The sequence below is a fragment of the Melitaea cinxia genome, chromosome 8 (assembly GCF_905220565.1).
Source record: "Melitaea cinxia chromosome 8, ilMelCinx1.1, whole genome shotgun sequence".
Lineage (NCBI taxonomy): Eukaryota > Metazoa > Arthropoda > Insecta > Lepidoptera > Nymphalidae > Melitaea > Melitaea cinxia.
In genome coordinates, this window is record NC_059401.1 from 2,531,563 (window position 1) to 2,542,708 (window position 11,146).

Genomic DNA, 11,146 nt, shown 5'->3' on the forward strand with positions numbered 1-11,146 from the left:
GTTGTTGTATAAGCCATACAATTTCTTTATAACTATATGTAACTTGAAAGAAGCAACTAATAAAGTTTATACTTAATACAAAATTTAAATAATAATTAAAAGCTGTAAATTAAAAATATACCATTAATATTTAAAATTGTAGCCAAATCGATTTGATGATGAGATGATTTTGGCAATATCATGTAGAACGGAGAAGCCACAAAGAAGATTGGTTGATGCGGTCAAGAAAAAATTAACAGTAGGTATTTAATATCAGACAAATCAGAAGGGAAATATCAAAATAACTATATATCTTATTCATGAGACTGCTCTGGTGTAATAATAATTCCTTAGAGAAACTAGCTTATGAATACCAAAATCAGGGTTACAATAGGGCTATGTTGTTTTTCTTTAAAATATATGCATATCTGGCAAATATACAAATATGCATACTGGATAATATAAATAGACATTAGAAACATACTATAATAAATAAGCGCCTAACACTCAAAGATCCCCATATACTCCTGGGTCACGGGATCTGGAAGCACAAACAAATACACAAGCATAAATGCCCAGACTAAAGCAAACATCTGTGTGGCCAATAAAACTATATGTAATGTGCGATGATCAAGCCCGAGAGCACCAGCGCAAATGCCATAATCCATCTATGTGATCATTGCGCTAATGAGTCATCAACATTGCCTACATTAGGTACTTACGACCTTGACTGTAACTTACATAGCCAGCTTATATAATAAATGTTCAAATATAAATGAATACACTTACTTATTTTGCACTGGTTATCCATTTGCTAATAAGTTTTGCATTCAAATATAGATTCAGTACTATTTGTGATATAATAATGATAATAATAATAAATAATAAATATCTATAACATACACACATGGTCATCTGTTCCTATGGTAAGCAACTTAATGCTTGTGTTACAGATAACAGACGACTGTTATAGCAAGTTTTTTTTTTTTAATAAATACATATAGAATTAATACATATATAAATAAATACAAATATTACACCCAGACTCAGGCAGGAATCGAACCCGCAACCCGCGGAGCAGAAAGCAGGATCACCAGAAACTGCGCCAACGGGCTAGTCTAATATATATATATCTTATGAAAAACTAAAAATACCATAAGAACAATATTATAGCCTAACTATTTAGGAAACTGAAAATTTTCAGTGGTAATGAAGTATTTAAGTATAAGATTTATTAAATTAAATATTATAACACTGTTATAAATGATGAAAAATAAAAAATAACACATGGAATTTGGAAACCCTTCCTATTTTTGAAGGAGAAAAATTAGGCATAATATGGTAAAAAAGTGTTTATTTATACATTGGGACATAATCATACAAGGTATATATAACATAACTAAATTACAAATATTCGATACAATCGAAATTACAACTATTGCTATCGCAATTAGACTTTCAACTGCTAAAGTTAAAAGGTATGTTCGGCCAATATGACGGTTTCAATTCATCAGAATCGTGTATAAAATTCGATAACATTGACATCTCTAGCGCTGATATTCGTTGCCACTTAGGTCCATACAAACGTTTCATTCTCTCTCTACACTCTTCTTCTGTTTCCCGCCGTTCTTCTTTTAACGCAGCCGCGTTTTCTGCCTCCCTTTTTGCTTTAAGAATCTCTCTCTCGCGTTTAGCTTGTTCTTTGATTTTAACATTGGCTGTTAGAAACTGAATGTACTCCTCACTAACCTCAAAGCCGTCCTCCTCGGCTTCTTCATCTTCTTCGTTTTCCGTATCACTCTCTTCCACTTTACTTTTTGTTCCGTCTTCATTTTCTTCGATTTCAGTCTGAGTTCGGTATCTATTTTTTTGGAATTCAGCTTCCATTCTATTTTCAATATCTGGCAATGAATCAAGTTGTAAATGATTCTTTCGAATAACATCGTGTAATACTTTGTTTTCATATTCCAAGGCTACAGCCTTCGCCTTCCAATATGCGACTTGATGTTTGAATTGCCATGTCGCAGCCACAGCGAAATTTTCTGCCCAAGACGACATTGTGTTAACGAATTTCGTGTACCTTTTCCTTACCTTCCTTTGCAATGATTTCCTGTTACTTCTTTTTATTTTTCTAAATATGTTTGAGGGTAAGACTTTTTTAACTATTTGAGAATCTTCATCGGTAGGTGAACAAATCATAATAACAATATTCAAGCGTAAACAAAGCCAGGTCTGATAAACCTCTTACATGTGTCAAACTAAATTGACAGCAGTATTACTATGGTAAAAAAATACTTCCTAAATCCCATGGAGCATCTTCTCTATGCTCCATGCTAAATCCAGTCAAAAATTACGTTGGCAGTTGGAAGTCCGAAAAAAGTATTATAATTTAAATACTGCAAATTAATTTAACAATGTTTATATATTTTTTCACACATTATCAAAGATTCCTACTACAATTTTATTTCTTGTATCTGATAATAAATTGGAAATATCAATGACACTATACAACAAAATTGTAACTCCACGCTTCCGACTGCGCAAGGTGAACGTCTGTTTTTTGGGTTATGGAATTCGCATTTTTAATAAAACTCGACAAACAATATTGAAATCGTCTGAGGATAAATTAAAAGTTTGTGTTAAAAATAGAAATTAAAACTTAAAGGTTATTATTCGGTACAAGATTATATCATTACATAGTATAAAAGAAAGTCGCTTTCCACTGCCTGTATATATAATACAACGACTTTGTTAAGATCTTTAAAACTGCGCAACGGGTTTTGATGTGGTTTTCTTTAGTAAATAGAGTGATTCCAGAGGAAGGCTTATATTATGTACAATATATGCATATCTGGTAAATAAAATAGTAATATATAATATAGTAGAGGAACACTATTATATGATAAAGATGTATAGACTTAGTGACACTGTATTTCAGTGTTTCCCAAAGTGGGCGATAACGCCCCCTTAAGGGTGCTGCAGTACTAAGGGGCGGCGGTAAGAGACCTAGAAAAAAAAATGGTGCCATTGTGTAGAGGCTTGAAGGGCGATTTGTCATTTAATCTATAAGGACTGTCGACTACAACTTGTGAACAGCAACTAATATTCATTAAAAGATTGCTCAAAGAGGGCACTATATAATAATTTATTCTCATAATGGTCAGTAGACAAATTAAGTTTGGGAACCCCTGCTGTATTTCATGCAAGATAACCCACAGCTTACGAGGGCGGGGTGAAAACTTTCCAACCTGACGTAGAGATCGCGTCTAATTTTTGGTTTGTATTCTATAGTACTATATCTCACTAGCGTATATAAAAAAATTCGGGTCAATGGCTCTGTTAGTGTACATTTGAGAGGCGATCGAACAAGTCGCCTCGATTGCTTACGTGAAAATGGTAAAATCAGAGAAACGTGCGGTCATCAAATGCTTCTATTTAAAAGGCCTAAAATCATTTCAAATTAAAGAAGAGCTGGATTCCACACTGAAAGACTCTTCGTCGTCATATTCAACGGTGAAACAGTAGGTTCTTGAATTTAAGAAAGGTCAAACGAGTACTTCTGATGAACCACGTCACCTCTTTGTGGTCATGACTCTCGAAATGATTGAAAAAACTTATACAATGGTGATGGAGGGCCGCATATTAAAATTAAGTGAGATGGCTGATGCTACTAGGATATCAATTGAACGTGTACGCAATATTTTACATGAACATTTGAGCATGGGGGAGCTCTGTGCTAGGTGGGTACCGCGTTTGCTGTGTCGATCAAAAGTTGACCCGAAAAACTGTTTCAATCGAAAATTTGGCGCTGTAAAAGCGCAACTCCCGCAATTTTTTGCGTCAATTTATAATTTGGATTCACTACTACACTCCTGATAATAAACGACAATCAAAACAATGGATTGGACCAGGTGTACCAACGAAGGCAAAGACAATTTTATCGGCAAATAAGGTTATGGCAACTGTTTTTTGGGATACAAAAGGAATTTACTTCATTAATTATCTAGAGAAGAGAAAAACCATCAATGGTCAATACTACGTACAGTTATTGCAGCGTTTGACGGACGCAGTGAAAAATAAACGACCAAACTTGGTGAAAAAAAATCTTGTTCCACCATGACAACGCCCCTGCCCATTCGTCAGTCGTTGCGATGGCTAATATCAACGAATTGAAGTTCGTGTTGTTCTCCCAACCACCATATTCGTCAGATTTAGCCCCCAGCGACTAGCATATGTTTCCTAATCTTATAATGAGACTTCATCATTACAGCCTATACAGTCCACTGCTGGACATAGGCCTCCACAAGTTTACGCCAATCATGATGAGGATTATATTGAAATAGGATAGCAGGATTATTTGAATAAAGATATGTTTACAGATTAATATTTTTTTCGTTATCGTATAGTATTGATATCTGACGTGCTTGTGTATTTCATTACAACTGATTCGTTTTACATTCTTGTAAAATTGTACACGCTCTACTCACCAGTAAAAGGGTATATTATGAAACATTGTATAACCTTTTTTTGCAACTAATCTTCACAATCCAATAGATCCCCTCGACGTTTGACTAACCCCGTGTAGCTTTTTGATATTTTTTAACTACTATAATTTCAAAAAGCTCAATTTAAGTAGACAGATAACTGCTTTGGTGTAGAGGCTTATTTAGGTGCCTAAATACTGACGATCGTGGGTTCGGTTTCGGCACGGGATGGATTTTTGTGAGTGTGCCCTTGTGAGTTACCCCACCATGTCTCGTCGCTACGTATAATAGATTATATCCGCCAACTCGCAGTAGAGCAAAGTGGTCAAGCTCTGACCCTTCTCCTGTGAGTAGAATAATGAAAGAAGTCTATGTAGGTAGGTGTAATCTTAATCGATTAAAATCATTCCATAAGAATAAAAATATTGAAACTGAGAAGAGCTTTTTTAATCCTTTTATTAAGGAACAGATGGATGAACCCAACTACAATTTAAAAACATTTTTGTCTAAAAATGTAGTTAAAACAAAGTTTTTGACGTATTCTGTGTAACACTTGATTCTTTATTTGATAAATCTATAAGCCTGTCATGGTTATTTTCACTCGAAAGATGTATTGTGATCAAAGCATAACCCAAACTTTTTGTTAAAATTTTCTCCTTAGGATATTATGTTTTTTTTTTTTTTTTTTTTTAATACCTCCGACATGGGGTCGGAGTCTGTGCTTAAACTGCTCATCCATACCAGTTCTCACATTTATTCTTCTCGCACTTTCATTCTGCATACTAATTTCTTTCTTTCATACTTTCCACATTCACACACTGGGTGGATTCCCATCTAACCTACTATTATACTTCTATTGCTTATTTTATGAACACCTGGGAAAATGAGCGGGGTTTGGGTATGATGTTTTTATTTACAATCTTTTTCTTTTTCCTTTTTTATATACACTATAATAATAATAATAATACATAACTTACATCTGTTCTACTAAAAAACTACACTACACTAACAACTTCTTAGTTTACTATTAGGTACTTTATTTTCTAAACTACTTAACCTATGGAGGTAGCACTTACTTTAGCTGATTTTCATTTTATAATTTTAACTTAATATTCATTTATTTATATTTCTAAGTAAATTAACTAATTTATACAAAGAAAATATACTAACTACTTAATTATGTTCCTACTTATGTAAATACTAATTGTTTATGTTATACTAGAATATAACCATTATATTAAGACAACATAACATAGTTACTAATTTTTATTTCTCATATTAACATTTATGACTATTTTTCTACAGTACTGTAGGAACAGTTCTCTATTATTATAATTTTTAATTAACTCGTAAAGGAGTTCTTTCCTTAGTCCTACGCCTATTTGGCTCTCCAGACGCAACCTCTCATAGGCAAAAGTTGGGCACTCCAGGAGGACGTGGAAGACAGATTCGGGACACCCAGGGTCGCAGACGCACGACGGACTCTCCTTACACTTGAAGCGATGCAAGTATTCGGAGAACCCGCCATGCCCCGTCAACGCCTGGGTGACGAACCTGTCCACCTTTATTTTGCTCGTGATCTTGTATGCAGCTATCGCGTCAGGGAAAAACACCCTGGTGACGCCAGCCGTTTCCCCGTCACGATACCGCCGGTTCCATTCATCAAGCGATTTCATACGAATGCTCCGCTTGATGAATGAAACCGGGCAACTGTCGTAATCGAAAGCGCGTTTAAGCTCCAGCGCGGCCTCCTTGGCCAGATGGTCGGCACGCTCATTCCCCTCTAGTCCTGCGTGGGCTTTGATCCAGTGCAAACTGACAAGTTTGCCTTGGAGCAAAGCCCTCTGCAGATGTCCCCGCGCCTCAACGGCCAGGGGATGGAGGGCTTTTGGATTTTTTAAGGTGAGCAGTGCCGACGAGGAGTCGGAATATATTCCAACTGATCCGGCCAAGTCGTCGGCGGCCATCCGCGCCGCCCGGCATATCGCCAGGAGTTCGGCCTGGTAGACCGTGCAATAGGACGGCAATCCAAGCTTGAGGGTTGTGGCTTCGGCAGCGCCGTTCCACACGGATAACGCTGCCCCCACCTTGCCCTCAATCTTGCTGCCGTCTGTAAAGATATTATAATTATTATCGCTATTGGCGTTGAACTGTTCTTGGTCTACCAGACACTTGAACTCCAAGTCGATATGACAGGCGGGGTGCGGAGACCGCAGAGCCGAGGTCATCCGCTCCACCTCCCGATCCCCTGTCACCCGCTGGGGCACTCCCCTCCGCGCCTCGTATAAGGTTGCTGCTTCGCGAACGCGGAGGTCGAGGGGGAGTATCCCAGCGAGCAGCAGTGCCGAGTTCAGGGAGGTGGTTCGGTATGCCCTGCACAGCTTCTGCGCGAAGCCCCGCTGGACCGCGTTCAGCCGCTTGCGGACACCGAGCTTGTCCACGGCCGGCGCCCAGACGGCGGCCGCATACAAGATCACGGGCTCAACCACCGCTCTGTATATAGTGCGGATTACTTCAGGATGGAGGCCCCAGCTGACCTTAGCCGCACGGGCCAGCTGGTGATAGAAGGCGAGAGCGCGCCTGCAGACGTTTGCGACGTGGGCGTTGAAGGTGAGTTTCCGGTCTATGACGACCCCCAGCAGCTTGATCTCATTCGTCAGGACAATGTCGACCCCACCCATGCGAAGGCGCGGGTCGTTATACTTCAGTTTGCGCGTCACAACCATTGCATTCGTTTTGTGAGGCGCAAACCGAAGCTTATTAGCCGCACCCCACGCCTCCACACGTTCAAGGGCGGCATTGGCCCGACGCTCGATCTCGAGAGCCGTCTCACCCTCAAACACCAACACCACATCGTCGGCGAAAGCCTGCGCGTAAGCGCCCCCCGCCTCCAACTCCTGAAGCAGTGGATCCAGGAGCAGATTCCACAGAATCGGCCCGCCGATAGACCCCTGCACGCAGCCCTTCCCAGTGTCTCTCACGTGTTCCTCCCCCAGGTACCTCACCCTAGTACGCCTGTCGCTCAGGTAGCTGCCCAAGAGCCCTCGGATGTTTCCGGGGCACTTTTCCTCAGCCAGTCTAATCTTTATTTTTGGCCACCAAGCGTTGTCGAAGGCGCTCTCTATATCCAGCGAAACCAGAACAACGATCTTTTTCCTTCCTAGGCTGTACCTTACATGGTTCACTAGGGTATAGAGGGCGTCCTCGGTGCTTCGCTGGGGCATGAAACCAAATTGGCGAGTACTTAACCTGGGCACCAGATGGTGCTGCAGCCTGGCGACAAGCATTTTCTCCAATATCTTCCCAAGCACCGGAAGGAGCCCGATCGGACGGTACGACTTGGGTGTCGTGTAGGTAGTCTTCCCCGGCTTGCGGAGAAAGATCACCGTGGCCTCCTTCCAGGGCCTAGGAAAATATTGGATCTCGAGGCACCTGTTGAAGAGACACAAGAAGAGGTCCGGGTCCAGTGCAATCGCGTGCAGACATATATCGGCGGTAAAACCGTCCGCACCTGGGGCCTTCTTCGGGTTAAAGGACCGACTGGCCAGCTTCAACTCGAGATGAGTGAAGGGAGGGTCGCTTTGACCCGAAGAAGTATCGACGTCGGCCCGCCCGGCCAAAACCCTCACCCGGCGGTGCTCCTTGGAGTCATCCTCTTTGGAGTCCTCCGGATAGAAGGTCTCGGCCAGGAGTCGGGCCGAGCCCCTGGCATCAAGCCCCATGCCGTTAACCACCAGCGGTGGATCCTCGTCTCTCCTGGAGGTTCTGCCGAGGACCCTATATATACCCCCCCACACACTTTCTCCATCCTGCCGTTCGCAAAAGGCGACCCAGCTACTCGTCTGCGCATTTTTAGCCTCGGTCTCGTACCTTTTCTTCGCTTCCAGGTACTCCCCAACTACCATCTCCCGCCTAACCGGTGCCACGCACCTGATTCTCCTCCTCTTGGTGGCCACCTCGCGCTTCAGCGCTGCCAACCGCTCGGTCCACCACGGCATAGCCAACACATCTTTTCTTTTAATTAGTGGAACCGACTCTACGCATGCTTCTGCAATGTGATTATTTAATTTTGTAATTATTTCATCTATCTCTGTTTTATTTCGTGTGTTTTTGATTTTTTCTATTGTAAAATTGTTTAGACTATAAATGTGACTCAATTTATAATTAAATTGAGCCCAATTTGCCTTTTTTGTGTAATATTTCCTAGTTGTTTGCTTTATGTTGTTTTTGTTTAAGCTTTTGGCTTTGAGATGGAAGGATATGCCGTTGTGGTCCGAGCCAGTCAGGTCATCACGCACGCGCCAGCCGTCCACCAGGCCCAGGAGGTCAGGCGATACAGCAGTTATGTCAACATAACTGCTGTACCTCACGCCACCCCGGATAGTGTCGAACGTAGGGGTTTCCCCTTGGTTTAGGATGCAGAGACCGAGGTTAGGATATTATGTTAGAAACCTCAACCACCAGTTTTCTATTACGATGATATGTCTATAATACAATCTTAGACAAAAACAAAATGATTATATTGTCTGTAAGGTTTTAAATTTTAATTGTTTCACCCTCTTTACTAAATCATATTTAATCACATAGATTTCTTATAAAATTTGAAATATTTATAAGAAATCTATGTGATTAAATAGGTAGATTTATTTATTTATTTTTATTTATTCATTCAACTATTGGAAGGCCTTCTACACGGTCGGGATCGTCCGCCGACCATCGTGTCCTTGGTCGGGTCAACCAATTTTTGTATTCATTCTACACGGTCGGTGGTTGACTCAACTTGTCAGTTCTTCTTTGATGAGATGCGCTCACGACCAAGGCCGTTGACATCAACCAAATATTGGTCGGGTCAACCGTTTTCCACACTGTCCATTTTTATATCAACCCGACCAAGGACACGATGGTCGATCCCGACCGTGTAGAAGGCCTTTAAGTTTGATTTGACTCGAAAGACCAAGTTGTTATTTATTTACTCAGTCGTCAGTCAGTTCAGTGAACAGTACAGTTCTATATTGGTTCGCTATCGTTCTCTAATCTGTAAATGATACTTACTTCTCAATCTTGCTTTAATTTGTTTTTAAACTGTTTAGCGCTGTAAAATTATTTTTGAAATAGTTTGAAATAGTATTTGATAATGCTCAAGCCACAGTACACCCAAAAGTTTCGAGATTGTTGGTTACGTGACGTTGTTACAGAGATATTGTGGTTGAAGTTTTGAGGTTCGATTTTTAAATCGGAAAAAATTAGCCTACCACCTTTGAGGTTAGAATAACGCTTGGCTCCGGTGCTGCGGGAAGTGCAGCCCTTCCGAGGGCTGCCCTCCCTCCACGCTTCCGGCTTAAAAAAATACTCTTAGAGGTAAGGCAGACCAAGACCACGAGGACGTGGGTTGCTCCGATTCGGTTTTGGGTATTTTTCGAATTTCTATACCTATATACACACACAATGTTACTAGTTTTATTAGAATATTATGTCTGACGCTTTATTTTGTTTAAAAGTGTCTATTTGTCAGTCGTTAAAGGTCAGTTCGTATCGTATTTTGATCTTGCAGTAAAGATCGTTTTTACGTAAATTTGTTCGAAAATAACGCGTAAAAGTCGCAGAACTGAGCATGAGTATACTTCCCGCAGCACTAGAATTAAGGTAGAGTCAGAAGTAACAAAAATTTAACCTCCCATAAATTAGAACCTGTGTGTCAGAGGCAAGACCTGTGCGAGTGGATATTAATTATCGAACGAAAATTTTGTTTTCGAATATTTAATACTAACTAGCTTTCGGGCGCGGTTTGGGTGGCGTTAAATTTGTAGATGAAAAATAAATTAAAGAAAAAACTAAAATATAAAAAATATATTTTTAAAAAATTCTTTATACAATAATTAATGTTACTTTTAATAGAGATTTTAAAAAATTCATTGTGTATACTTGTTTTTTAATTGTTAATTTCGCGCTCTCACAAGTATTCGCTGCACCAACCTCTCTGTCTCCTGAATCATTATTTATAATTTATCTTAAAAACTATTAACTTTATGAAGATTGTTAAAGAGAGCAATGTTATTAATAATTAAATTCTCTATAATTTGTTTCTTACAATTTTTATTCTGGAATCAATTTAACAAAATTTATTTAAGCTGAGTCGGAGCATGTAATTAAAATTACTTTTTTATCTGTTTATATTACTTTTTTGTTACTAAAGCAGAAAGTAATTCTATTACAAATTGCAGATGAAGCTGATTCATCAGAAGACGATCTCCTTTAGTAGTTATGTACTTACCTAATTGTTTCCTTTTTTTCTGTAGTTACAATAAATTATTGTTTCCTGTAACTCAAATAATTATTATTTTATTTCATGATAATAATAACGTTGTTGTTGTTGTATTTTCAAATTATATTTAGGTAGGTAGCCGTTGTCTTTGATTTTTTTAGTGGAATTCTGGTGGTTTGAGAGGCCAATAAGTTTTAGTGGTTTCTGGTGGTTTACACGGCTTCATTTGGTGGGTTGGTAAAAATAAAGTTGGCAGCACTGTCCGAGTCTGACTAGTGTACTATAAAAAGTATAATTTATGTTTTATGAATTGTATATCTGTGGCCACCTGTCAATAATTGCAGTATTCTGTTTTGAAAACAATTTTTGTTTTTATTTCATCTTATTAAATATTGATTATAATTATAATCTTGATAATAAA

The 11,146-nt window shown here is 39.3% G+C and overlaps 1 protein-coding gene across 1 annotated transcript; it reads right to left on the reverse strand.

The window, feature by feature from the left end:
- Positions 1 to 1,316: 1,316 nt before the first annotated feature.
- On the reverse strand, positions 1,317 to 2,274 carry LOC123655562 (gem-associated protein 8-like). The gene has a single exon (XM_045591331.1). The coding sequence runs from the start codon at positions 2,176 to 2,178 to the stop codon at positions 1,438 to 1,440; it is 741 nt and encodes a 246-aa protein (XP_045447287.1). The 5' UTR covers positions 2,179 to 2,274; the 3' UTR covers positions 1,317 to 1,437.
- Between the last annotated feature and the right edge of the window lie 8,872 nt (positions 2,275 to 11,146).

What these genes read in the sequence shown, in the direction of transcription:
- LOC123655562 (XM_045591331.1), bottom strand. Translation starts at nt 2,178, where the DNA reads ATGATTTGTTCACCTACCGATGAAGATTCTCAAATAGTTAAAAAAGTC.